We start from the raw sequence: 12,726 nt of genomic DNA on the forward strand, positions 1-12,726 counted from the left end.
AGTTGATCCTTTTTCACAAACAACTATCATGTAATTTTCACACAGAACTGAATAGAATGGATTCTTGAAATTCAACTTATATTTAACAACTCTTCCAACACACAATGACAAAGAAGTCCATACTGTCTCGACTTCAATGCATTTCCTGATAATCTGTTTAAATGAAGTCTCTTGCAATTATAAATCATGCTTCCCTCTTCTGGAAATTCTGAACAAAGCATCCAAACTTTCATTTGCAACCCCAGAGATGTTCATGTTTTCACTGCATAGGTAAAAGTAGCCTAAACCTCATTATATACATCTGAGAAAATATCCTTTAATCTACATTTACAAACTTACTAAAAAATTTTCATCATAATATGGGTCATCAAATATAAGATATACAAGAGATTAAAAGTTAGGTGCCATTGAGTACTTCATAGACACGAAAAGTGGAGTTTTCAAATACTAATTTAAAATAATGTTTTGTTTCATTATCAGCATAACGTATTCGATCACAGAACCGCAAATTAAGCGATGATTTCTCTGGATCTATTTCTGCAATATAATATTGGATAGTTAGAAAACGCCAAATTTGTGAGTCATCCAACTGACTCTCTTATAAGTTTCCTTTTGATTTTAGGAACTACATAGTAAAATGCGCTTACTTCCATTCTATGTTAGATTTACGGACTAAATAGTCTCTCAGGATTTTTTTTTCTCCATTCAAGTTTGCGTAGATTATTGGAAAATACACTCAAGCCTACAAAATGGTATAACAATTTTTTCGTAATTCATATCCATAATTACACAAGCTTCACCATTTTGCATGACGTATTCTGGCGTATCACCATTAGCAGCATCCACCAGATCTTTTGTTGAGCATCCTGTTGAGGGAGCCAGACATATACTGTCTTCCAATATGATATAATCTACTTTATGAGCTGTCAAAATTTTATGCATTTCGGTGAGTGTTTTTCGACCATACATCTGAGAAAAGATTTAAAGCAAAGATGTCTGGTGAATCAGCTGTTCTTTGGCTATTCAAAAATTAAGACCTAATAAGAAATCAATTTGCTTATCATCCATGACTATTTTTCTATATTATTCAATTTGTCGAGATAACAGCAATATCATCCAAAACTTTACATGAGATTTGTTACAATACTTAACCTGGTAAAGTTGTAATGTCCGATCACGCAACCACTTATCTTCAAAATGTGGATGATTAGCCAAATATCTTCCCGTGCAAGCTTTCACTCCAGCCATCAATTGCATACTTCCTGACCATGAAGTTAAAGGTTGCGTTGACCTTTTGATCCATTCCATTAACGCGACAGTGTCGGGATCATAAAATTCCTGAATTAGTACTTTTGGTCGTAGCCCTCAGCTCAGTTCTCAATGCAAATAGTTCGGAAACAAAGATAAAATGAGAATGGTTGCAAGAAATATGCATAAACAAACTCGTGATCTATACCTGTTCATTTGCCAACTGTTCCTTATAAACACCATAATGACTGCACAACAGAGTTGTGATTGTAGCTGTTATTACCATCTCAACAATAAATCGTCCCGAGTATTTCGAAATCCTAAAGAAGTACAGACCTCATTCTATATTTTCATCACCTAGTAAAATAACTGTTCAAGTATTCGCATTTATTGTTTTCACGCTACTTTTTCTATTATTTCACATTTTCGAAATTCTAATATTTCTTTAAACAACTGCAATTCATTACGCATTTCATAGCTGTGCAAAATACAGCCCTTAGCAACACTTACCGTACAGAGCACGCACAATGACATTGTAAATAAATGGACCAGAATGAAGATTTACTTACATCACAGGTAATATGCAGGCAACAAGGGCAATTTGTGGGAACCAAAGGTACTTCATTCGGAGAGTAAAAACAGCAACTATTCCACATAACATTGACTGAATAACGATAAAAATTGTTTCCGGTGTAAAATGATCAATAAATGCAGGCGCTGCAAGAATATATGCAAATCACAGCAACAATAAAACAACATCCTATTTAAACCAATAAAGACAGTACCAGATTCTTGATCGCAGCACTGCAGAGTAAGTGAATATATCGTCGTTAGGGTAACAATCAGTATTGCCGCTATGAACAACGGAAAACAACCATTCAGCGATGTTCGTCGAAAAAAGTCACCATCCAAATAAGCGAAAGCTCCGTGACACAAATATAAGGCAGTTTCGAAGGGTACTGAGGACCTAAATAAGGGTAAATGTTCAAAACAAGCAGTACTGGACAAAAAAATAAAAGTCCGCGTGTTTTTGCATTTCTAAGACTACTATCTTTATATTTCATGTGATTCCTAAATTGAACGTTCTTTCTTCCCCTTCCATTCAACTTAAAATTAATGGAAAGCAAAATAACTGTTAAGTGTTAAAACCAGAATAAATGATACTGCATGAAGAGATTTATGTAATTACTAATATTGCAATATTTTTTGCACTTATGCAATATTATCAAAGTATTCGAATTGGCAACTTTGTTATCATTTCTCGGCCTCTTTTATATCAAATTCTTCCTATATAATTATGTTTTGTTTACTTGTCTTTATCAAAAACGAATTTATCGTAAGCAGGGAATAAAGCAAACAGAAATACTTATCAAATACCAAAGAATGTAACTACCTGGAAATTAAACCAATTTTAGCTTTTACAAAAGTCCATATATGGGTGTCAGATTCAGCACCCACAAGATAACGAATCAACCAGCTTAACAACAGTGTTAATACAACGATATAAACTGACTTCAGAAATATTATACTCACTCGATTGCTGTAATTTTGTCATAAAATGAAACAAAACTTACACAAGTAACAAGTACATACTACAAACATATTGAAAATAAGCATGTTAAAATACATGACTGTTTTCAGTACCATTCTCTCTGCCAACAAAAGGATGATAACGTACAACAAACCTTTTCATGTTGGTTGTTAAATGAAGGATAACAATGGAGCTTAAATTAAAGGTTGTGCAAATGGAAGCAATATTCATTGGCTGGCCAAATTGCGCTAATATAACCAGGAAAAATGCTTGTGATTGGAGCAAGAGAAATGAAATAATGGTGGATGACAGACGAGGTATAATCAGACTCATTGCAACCATAGATATCGACTGCAGCACTAAGATGAACTGTAATTGTTGTGATATTGTCGGTACCAAAAAAATATTCTCTTGAAAATTTAAGATGCTTACTTAATTATAATGTAGTGGTGGAGAAGCATACAGCCAACAATAAGAATTGTAATGAAGAAGTCTCACCTCACCTCAGCATCTAATCAAGCAGTAGAGCTTTCAAACATCATTCATTACTTAATCTCTTCCTTCAATTGCAATTTCTTCTCTTAATGATTTTATTGAGCTTTTATAATATATCACGAAGGTCCCCATTATCATATCCTCTCAACCTTGCATTAGTCCTAGAAACTACCTTCCATATTTCGGCATTAACATCAAGATTAACGCCAGGAACCGGTCTCGGCATGTAAATAAATACGAAAGAGAAAACTTTTCTACCTGAGTAAATTGCCAAAATAGAGCAAATAAGAAGGTGGACAAGAAAAAGATGAAGTAATATTTCTTGCAAGCAACATCAGAGAGTCGCAGCATGATAACAACGCAGGCATTTTGCAACCAAAAAAATGGCAATGCAAAATTTTCTCGCAAATTAACAGTGAAGAAAACTCGAGTGCTATCATCGATGTTTGTAAGCATCCATGTGAAAACAAGCAATCCATATAGCCAGCTAAAAAGTTTTCAGTTGAATTGGTTGGATGTTTTCGAAATCTCCAGAAAAAAAAAAAAAAAAAAAAAAAAACGAAATCATTAAAGTAAATGAAACAAAATGATATGCCTTCCTGTTACAGCCCAAGCAAGAAGAAATAATGTTGTCACACCAAATCCGGCAAAGGTAAAGCATGAATAGACATAAAATAGGATTGGTTTCGGCAAACAGTAGTCTCGAAACAATCGGAAAGATGCAAAGAATTTATATAAAACAGCGAGAATCAACTCTTGATAAATGTTGAATCGCTTGAATACGTTAATTTGACGAGGGAATTCAGTGCTGAAATTAAGTAATCAGCAATTCACCAGATGTCTTGAAACTGTTTTAGTATTCACTGTTTCCTAACCTATTAGAACGCCTTTGCAGATCTAGCACACAACTAATGAATTAATATACTTACCTGTTATCATGCACCAGCGCATAAATTATGCTATTAAATGTTATCTCTGGATGAACGGCAAACTTATAATAGGAATAATAAAGACCAGCTTCTGTCCTCAATGATATCTCTTGTTCAACTTGCCGGATATGCGAAAACCAGAGTTTCGTCTCATGCAACTCCTGCATATACCTGAAATAGCTAATCCTCCCATCACCAACACGAGATTCAATAAAAATTACAAATGATGGAAACACTTACTTCCCAAAAATGAAGCCACATAAAAGTGCGACCACAAAACCGATGTAATTAACAAGACCACTCAAATTTAAATTCAATCGGTTCTTTAGCATTCGATACAAAAACAATGGAATTCGTTCTGTTGACTTAGAAACTTCGTAATCCATTTAATCAGCATAAGAACACATGCAAATATATACTAAATGATGATATTTTAACAATAATGAGAAAACAAATTGGAAAACTCTTGAAACGATTACTTTAGTCTTGACATACCGTCTCGCAGAACCTCCTAAACATATCTTCTACAAACAACTTCGATATTTGCCGAACACAAACTGTTACCCTTTAATTCAAGTTGAAAACTTAAAAGAGCAAGGTCATAAAAAGTTGTTCAGCTATGGTTGAGTAGTGCTGTTGTTGCTACTGGACTGTGGTAACAGCATCACTATTACAAATTATTCCATTATGTCAAGCATTTAGAAGACAAATTAGGAAGTAATGTATGATTGCATTAAAATTAAATACAATCGTCAATTGATTACCATAAATCTTTTAAAGTCTTCGTGGATTAACAAACGAAATTTCGTAAAACACATTAAATACAGAATGACATTTTCGTTAAAATAAAGTAACTACCAGAGAAAATGCATTACGAAGCTGAACCAATGCTATTGCACTACACGACGATTGCTCCAGACACGTGAATCTCTTTCAGTAACATAAGATCATCCATACTACAAACTATTATCCACAATTCTTGATGAAGCATAAAACTTCCTACCATTTCCACTTTTAACCCACTTAGTTTTGAATTATTGACACTCCCATGAAGAAGAGTGTAAGAGCTCCACTGTGTGCTTCTCATTTTTATAAAACAAACATCACTGTTATGAAAAATGACCGACTCAATTATTTGGCACAAAAAATTGTTGCTAAACGTCTTTAACGATCTGTGGAAAAAAGGTGCACTACACTTTTTTTTTGAAATTTAATCACGCTTTACAAACTAATGAAAACTCATGCATCATTTAACAAATGAACGAATGAAATATGAAACAAAATAATCCAGGGATCTTTGACACATTCAACAGAGTAATGAATCAAGACACACCGAAATAAAAAGAAACGGTATCTGGTAATGAAACACTTTCTCCTTTCTACAAAAAAAATAAAAAACTTTGGTTTTAAGCTTCAACATAATCCATTTGCCTCATCAAATAATATGCTGTCGATTCCGCAACAGTAAATAATGGATGATCTTCAATTTCTTTTTCTCCACGTCCAATATTAGCTATCTGAAAAATAAAGAATTATGGAACAAACTATTATAAATGAAAACAGAAGAGACAGAAAGATGAAGAGCGGAATTTCTACTAATATTATACCTTTATTAGTCTTTATTACTTCGTAACTCTCCAAAAGTTCCAATCCTAAATTTCCGGTCTTCTTACCCTTGCTCTAGAACCAAAATTGAAAGTGATGGTGTCCTACTAAAAACTGTAATGAAAACATTTACCAAGCATTGAAATAATTTAAGAGGCACTTGTTATATTCACCCTATATTATGATTTGCAGAAATTTTAAGTCAGTGTTTGGCATATGCTAAAACGTTCTAATAATTTGTATTGCTCTGTTTTAATTTCTTTGCTGAATTCGCAAATGATTCTTTCCCTGCTAACCTAATCTGTTACAAATACATACGAAAGTCTTCTCCAGTTCGATAACAGATCTCCGCAACCAACAATTGTAAAATTTAAAAACTGACTCACTCTGATTATCTTATTCAATTCTTTTCGTGCATCGGCATTTTTTACCAGATTATCTAAGGTAATATTTCTCTTCTCTTCTCTTTGCTCATCAACAAAATCCTGCAGACCATTTCTTAATAGTAATGACATCCTTTATATCTAAAAACACTCCATCTAATGAAAGACAGCAGCCCTCCTAACAGCGGAAAAATATACTTTCAAAATTACAAACTTACAGTACGCCTCGTAGTGTGGTCTGCTTCGTTTGATAAATGATAAGCACTATTATAATGGGTCAAAGCAAGTTTTACTTTTGCTGTAGCACTCAATATCAACAATAACAGTGACCGTTCCACTGCTGAAAACGTTTGCAATTATTTGATTTTTACATGACTGCAACTTCAATATGTAATTTGAAAAAATAAAATACGTATGAAAAGAAAATACGTGTCTGTAAACATCATCGAAAAGCAGCTTATCTAAATGTAATATGAAAATAATATACAATAGACATACAATAAATTTTCAAAAAAGTAACTTTTTTTCAAAACTCGTGCTACATAACTCTCTTTGTGATTTTCTGGCACTTCTGAAAACTGTTTGACGAGTTTGGGGTGTTGATAGGTTCTCACTAAATTGGTTCTCCCATTGCATATTACATCAGCACTAAAAACATCTTCAAAAGCAAGAATAGGTCAATTAATTGTTTCAGCGTGAAGTGACTTCCACGACTAAAATAAAGCTACAGTGGATAATACTTTTTCATCCGTACCTCAATATCGCAAATTAAATGTAAAATATAAACTAAATATATCGCAAATTAAATGATTACTTATGCTGTTCATCCAAAAAACGCATCAAAGACAAATGAAAACTTCCAAATAATAAACCAATAACGGATGCCGTTTTTAGGCTGAAACCACTTCCACAACTGAAATACAACTACTGAAAATGTGCCAATTTGTCCAATCTTTAATTTAATTTTACTTGACAAGTCGATCCACGCTTTTCCATCAAATTCATACAAAAATATGATCAGAAAAGGACCTTAAGCATCTCATCATAAAAATATATTTATGTATTGACCGTATTATATATGTTTTTAATGTATCTTTCAAACTGACACAAACTTACGTGTCAACTAGACAATCAACACTGTTCACTCTATTATTCAGCTTAAACAATGACTTGTAAAGCAGACGGCGACAGATATTCCGGCAGTACCCAACACCGAACAAATTGAAAATTGGCATAAAAGTATATATGAAATTAAGCTGAAATGATTAAAAATCCAACATAAACTTGGAAATTTCATTTTTCATGCAATTTAGTTAATACCACCAGAATTTTTCACCATCAATTAACTTCTGATAAAGACGTTGTCATGTCTGATCAGATCACATTTTGCTATTTAATAACATGCTCCAAGGAGAAAAAAAAAAACTTTCGTTTTTCAAAACCTAAAGCATTGAGTAGATTACAAAGAAAAACGGCATAAATAAATAAGCACATTATTTAAAGAAATATGCATATGAAATACCCATACCGATAGACAAATAGGGAGATAACACTTCTATATCTTTCCTACTGCAGACATTCAGCATAAGTATGGATAGTGAATGACTGGAAGGTACATAATACGACTCTGATGAGTTAAATTTATAAAATCAAAAGTGAAAAAAAAAGATACACAGTAAGAAACCCGTGGGCTATTGAGCATGTTGAAGTCTCAGGCCGATTATCTACAGCTCACTGATAACGTTACCAAGTTCCAAATCCATCTGAAAAGGAAGAAAGAACCAAGAACAATAAACCTAAAAAGATACAAATAATTATTTCGCAAGGTCTCTTGTTCTTGTAACTCATCACCCGTCATGTTAAACAGTTCCCGACCACTTTCACGAAAGTAGTGATAAAAGATTAACGATTGTAAGATGTCCCATGAACTTCAACCGAACCCGGTTCTTCACAACTATAATTCAAAACCACTTCAAATGAAGCACTACTTTTTCCTTTCAGTTCTCTAATCACTCGAAATAAAAACTGGGAATTCCAGACAAAACCAAAAAACTCCAGAAGAGGAAAAATCCCAACCCAGAAAAAGAGAATGAGCGAACTAACGAAACTGCAAACACTTCCAATACTTAAAGCACCAAACGACTTGACACTCTGACTGAACCATTGTGCAACACTCGTGCACCCAACTCCACGGACAGTAGTGAAGTGGTTGTACAAACGGAACCTGTCGTACCTCCGGGTACCATTGTGCTAATGCTGCACTTGCGAGACAGTCGAGAAGGCCTGCTGCTCACGTGGCTGATGCCACTACTTTCTCGAATTAATTTCAAGATTTTTGACATTGTTCATTGATTCGATAGTTTAATGGGCCAGAATAATGCCAGAAGTTTAATAGGATTTCACAGGAACTTGGACACAGAAGAGAATGTTTTCATCTTCAAATATTTCAAACAAAAGAAAGTACCGAAGGTTTAAGAAACTTCATGAAGACTGACAAAAAAAGAAATGTTTCAATTATCTATGTGTGAATTGCATAAATCCATTGCTCTGCTGTCAGCGTTACCACATACCCAATAATTCGTTCGAAACGGCGCATGACTAAAGTTTCTTGAACATATATATATATATATATACTAATGCGCATATCTTGCATCCTGTAACTACTAACTAACTCCAGTGAACCAACACCAAATGAATTAGATTTTCTTGGATACAGCAACGACATGTCACATACACTGTGGGAAATTCAGGATCTGAACCAATAAACCAATAAAATCAGCAATATGCTCTCAGTAGCAAGTGGCTCCCATTTTTTGCCCGTCAGCAGCACGTGACACTGTCGACTTAGATGAAACTTCCACAATTGAGATATATACATGTGGAACTAATTGCCTTTGCTATCAGATTTCATCTCTAATCTAATATAGACACCTAAAACGATAATCATAAATTGGTGAGCAAAGTACTGCGAGGACATCCAAAAGAAGAATACCAGCTACTTGTTAGACGTTTAGTTCTGGCAGTATAATAATAGCAGTGGAATATTAGTAGACTGGTAACTAGTGTTCAGGGTTGGGAAGTTGCACCAGTCATCGGTTATTAAGGGTAAAACGAACACGAACAATGGAGATCGATCAACATGGTAACTACATACTGCAAAGGTACCAGTGAAAATCAATCTCACTTGTCCTACTTCATGTGACAGGGATACAAGTGGCAGTACAGTCATTATAGTATATCTCATGGAAGATTAGCGGAAGTCGATATTCGAGGTCAAAGATAGGCTCAACAACACTTGTCTATGGATAGGTCGTGTAATCATAGGAATAAAAAATTGCCTCATCGTTCCATTCCGGAAAAGGAAAATGGCTCAGTTTGACATCGGTTCTCGCAGTGAGAAAGAAGAAATGATTAAACTGATGAATCCAGCGTCAATAAAGCATGAGGAGTGGAGTAATGTCAGTAAGGATGTTGTATAAGGGGAGTTCCCCGCCAATACAGGAGTTCAACAGGGCCGGAGAGTGGTGGGTGGGCATAGTGAGGGTAGGGCTGCTAATGGAGGAGCGGAAGAGGGAGAGGCAAGTTCGAAGACTTCATGCAGGGTCCCGCCTAAACCGTCACGGCGAGCTCCGCTGGAGCGCAACCCTATCCTTTTTGGCGGGAGAATTGAGTGAGCCACTGGCACGTCCGGATGGATGGATATTCACCAGGCCAGGCAGACTTTACTGTTTGCATGTGGAGCAGTGTGCTAGTTCCGTGTGTACGTGTGACATGGGGAGAGCTGCCTGAGGGGAGGATGGTACTGGTCACATGTGCTGCACTCGTGGCTCGTCAACATCCCTTACCACTTCACTGCCCATAGAAGCCTCCAAACAAATCTGCTTGCCCTCTTGCACCTACTTTCGGACAATAATGCACGTTTGCGATGGGGTAAGTAGTCATCTAGTGAGGATCACTGTGCATGCTGGTTAACATCAAGCAATTGTCAAAATGCATTTACTTGCAGGCAGGCTGGAATACAAAGTGAGTAGGGTGTTATTCTCCCAGATTAAAAGGTAGATCATATCGATAAAGATTTGAACAAAAGGCTAAATTCTTATCCTTTTTCCCATTCTTTTTTTATACATTTTCGTCTTTCATTTCATTTATCGGTGAACAAATAAACCTGAAACTAGATCCCTCAAAGTTGTATAATGGAAATTGCTAGCATGCATACGACCACCTACGCATAGGTAGAGGGCGGTATGAAAGTAAGTGAACAGCTACGTTTACGAAGAAGTTAGTTGTAGAGCGACCTCAGTCAGTGATTTCGAGAAACTGCCGAGTAATTCAACTCTTTAATAATGTGGCAGTGTCTTGAGATAGATGAACCAGACAGGGTGACAATTGTCCTCTATGTGGTTGTTCTGAAAGCCGGGATCTGTGGAAGTGAAACAGTGAGTAAGTGAAGTCGAAAACCATTCACATGGAATCACTTCATGCCAACTTGAAAAAGTAAACTGTCCACTAAATATGCTAAAAAAACGTACAACATTTTCCGACAACGTTGTGGTATGTGTCAAATTCTGAAATGAAGATCAGTTTACATGGGGAGGTGATTTGAAATAACCATTCCTAGCATCCGTTGATATTATAAAGAGAGTTTTGATGTAGAAAAAATATTGATTTCGAAAAATTCTGGAAAAAAAATGACTCGTAAGGGACTCTTTTAATGAAACGACTCTTAAGATTCCCTGAAATACACACTTGCAGTCTACATACTGTTATCACTTGTCCCTGATAGGAATTACATGGCATTATATTATCATATTATTGGAATAACTTTATTAATTCATATTTATTGTGAATATTTTGCTGACCTTCCCCGTTAACGCTTCGCTTGACTGTTCCTTTGACTGATATGGCAGCTCAATTTTTGACCTATATGATAGCCTAACAGACAGTTCAATATTTTCGAAATTTCTCTTCTGTCTGAAAATTTAATCCAATCATCACTGCCATTCCTACTTTAGGTCTTAAGCTACCGACATGAAAGTACCAACAAAGAATAACCTTCAGCTGCACCATCTTTTCAAAGTTACGGTGGCAGAGATGGAAAAAGCGCAAGTTGAAAAAGATGCATATTTGTCTGAGAAGTCAAAAATGAATCCCGTTACCTTTATAATGAATATTTGTGCCTGTGAAGTTTTCGGTTTTTCCAGTTAGAGCTTTTCTATATGGTAAATGGGATGTGTCATCCATTTCGGAGGAAACTTTTACGGAGCTAGTTTATGTGTAAGTGCTTGAGAATAGGACATTCACAAAAGCTTGGAAAAGCTTCGAAATCTATAAATGGTCATGGCCTTAGCTCTCAAATCACAGCATTTTGTCATTTGCATTTTCATCATCTCTGCAATTGGATTACTACCACTATTATTTCTCTTCTGATTGTGACTCTAATAAAGATAATCCAAAAATATTGTTCAAATTCTTCAAGTCTGTCAGTGAACAATTGTTGCCAGTGTCATCTGTCGCACTGGCAACAATTGTCTACCACCACAAGAAAAAACCACTCACGAGTTTAAAGCAGTGTATCAGATCCCATTTACCACCATCACAAATATAAAAAGTTAATTCTAGATTTCTGCTTTGTTCATTACCGCTATTAATCTATCATTCACGTCATGAGAGAACAATGTGAATAAATTTTAAAGTTTTGTAATGGATTTAAAGCAGTTTCCAAATACTGTCACACTTTTTTGAATAGCAGGGAAGGGATTTAAAATAAATGGTTTCGCAAATTTTCAACCCGAATGAAGCAAAATGTTGTTGCTAAGTCTTTTTTCTTATTTATGACAGAATCAGAAGGACGCAGTGAATTCAGAATGCTAACAAAATAAAATTCCGTTTTTAAGACCAGCAACACTGTTGTTTCTTATGTCCAATTAATTCCACAGCCCTTGCAGCCCAGTCGTATTCTGTACCTCAAACTCCTCTCATTTCCTAGTCATACGTAAATAGTTTTCCTCTTATCGTCTTCCTGTACATAGAAGTTCTTCCCATTAAGATTAAAAATTAAAAGAAAAAGAAATTATAACTGCACTGCAAAGGGAGCCGTATTCAACAGTGATTTTTAGTGGATTTCATTCAAACAATGAACTTATTATGAGCCAAATGTCTAAAATGAAGTCAACCGAGTGCAAATGCAAACTGAGTTTTTTACCGTACTACTGCATCTCTGGAAACAAATTCCGAAAGCGATGTACTGCTCAACAATCCAGTTTTTTAGCGAGTTCAAATATTTCTGTTTATAGTAAAATAAGATTCGTACTATTCTTTTCATTCACCTACAAAACATTAAGTTTGATTCCCTGCAGTAGTAGGTAGTACTTCCCAAGAAAAGGAAATGACCTATTGCAGTGACTATCTAACCGTAACAGATGCACAGATGATTTCGTTTGGTTATATCGAGATTTACTACCGACTAGCCGCTGCACAACAAGAAGATGATTTTAAGAGAAGAAAATGACAGTTCCATCCGCTGAATTATAATATT

The 12,726-nt window shown here is 35.2% G+C and overlaps 3 protein-coding genes and 1 non-coding gene across 7 annotated transcripts; 1 reads left to right on the forward strand and 3 right to left on the reverse strand.

The window, feature by feature from the left end:
* Window positions 1-397: 397 nt before the first annotated feature.
* On the reverse strand, window positions 398-4,370 carry Bm18578 (Uncharacterized protein; the record flags this gene model as incomplete). Its single annotated transcript, XM_043074589.1, has 11 exons — window positions 398-537; window positions 801-969; window positions 1,153-1,338; window positions 1,457-1,568; window positions 1,818-1,965; window positions 2,034-2,215; window positions 2,642-2,788; window positions 2,934-3,148; window positions 3,533-3,761; window positions 3,870-4,082; window positions 4,204-4,370. The coding sequence occupies 11 exons, from the start codon at window positions 4,368-4,370 to the stop codon at window positions 398-400; spliced, it is 1,908 nt and encodes a 635-aa protein (XP_042930523.1).
* A 1,239-nt stretch (window positions 4,371-5,609) lies between these two features.
* On the reverse strand, window positions 5,610-7,893 carry Bm8569 (Uncharacterized protein; the record flags this gene model as incomplete). 4 transcript variants are annotated; one of them, XM_043074590.1, is made up of 7 exons in its annotated part: window positions 5,610-5,720; window positions 6,195-6,293; window positions 6,410-6,531; window positions 6,712-6,839; window positions 7,006-7,104; window positions 7,308-7,447; window positions 7,876-7,893. In XM_043074590.1, the coding sequence occupies 7 exons, from the start codon at window positions 7,891-7,893 to the stop codon at window positions 5,610-5,612; spliced, it is 717 nt and encodes a 238-aa protein (XP_042930524.1). The 4 variants fall into 4 exon arrangements, with proteins under 4 accessions (XP_042930524.1, XP_001897641.2, XP_042930526.1 ...); XM_001897606.2 differs by having other exon boundaries at window positions 7,864-7,893; XM_043074592.1 differs by lacking the exon at window positions 6,195-6,293.
* A 1,398-nt stretch (window positions 7,894-9,291) lies between these two features.
* Bma-mir-5866 lies at window positions 9,292-9,396 on the reverse strand. Its single transcript, XR_006228150.1, has one exon. It is a non-coding gene; the product is annotated as a pre-microRNA Bma-mir-5866 (primary transcript).
* A 160-nt stretch (window positions 9,397-9,556) lies between these two features.
* Bm17978 (Uncharacterized protein) lies at window positions 9,557-9,980 on the forward strand (the record flags this gene model as incomplete). The annotated part of the gene is made up of 2 exons (XM_043074593.1): window positions 9,557-9,653; window positions 9,793-9,980. The coding sequence occupies 2 exons, from the start codon at window positions 9,557-9,559 to the stop codon at window positions 9,978-9,980; spliced, it is 285 nt and encodes a 94-aa protein (XP_042930527.1).
* Between the last annotated feature and the right edge of the window lie 2,746 nt (window positions 9,981-12,726).

Source organism: Brugia malayi (genome assembly GCF_000002995.4).
Source record: "Brugia malayi strain FR3 genome assembly, contig: Bm_v4_ChrX_scaffold_001, whole genome shotgun sequence".
Lineage (NCBI taxonomy): Eukaryota > Metazoa > Nematoda > Chromadorea > Rhabditida > Onchocercidae > Brugia > Brugia malayi.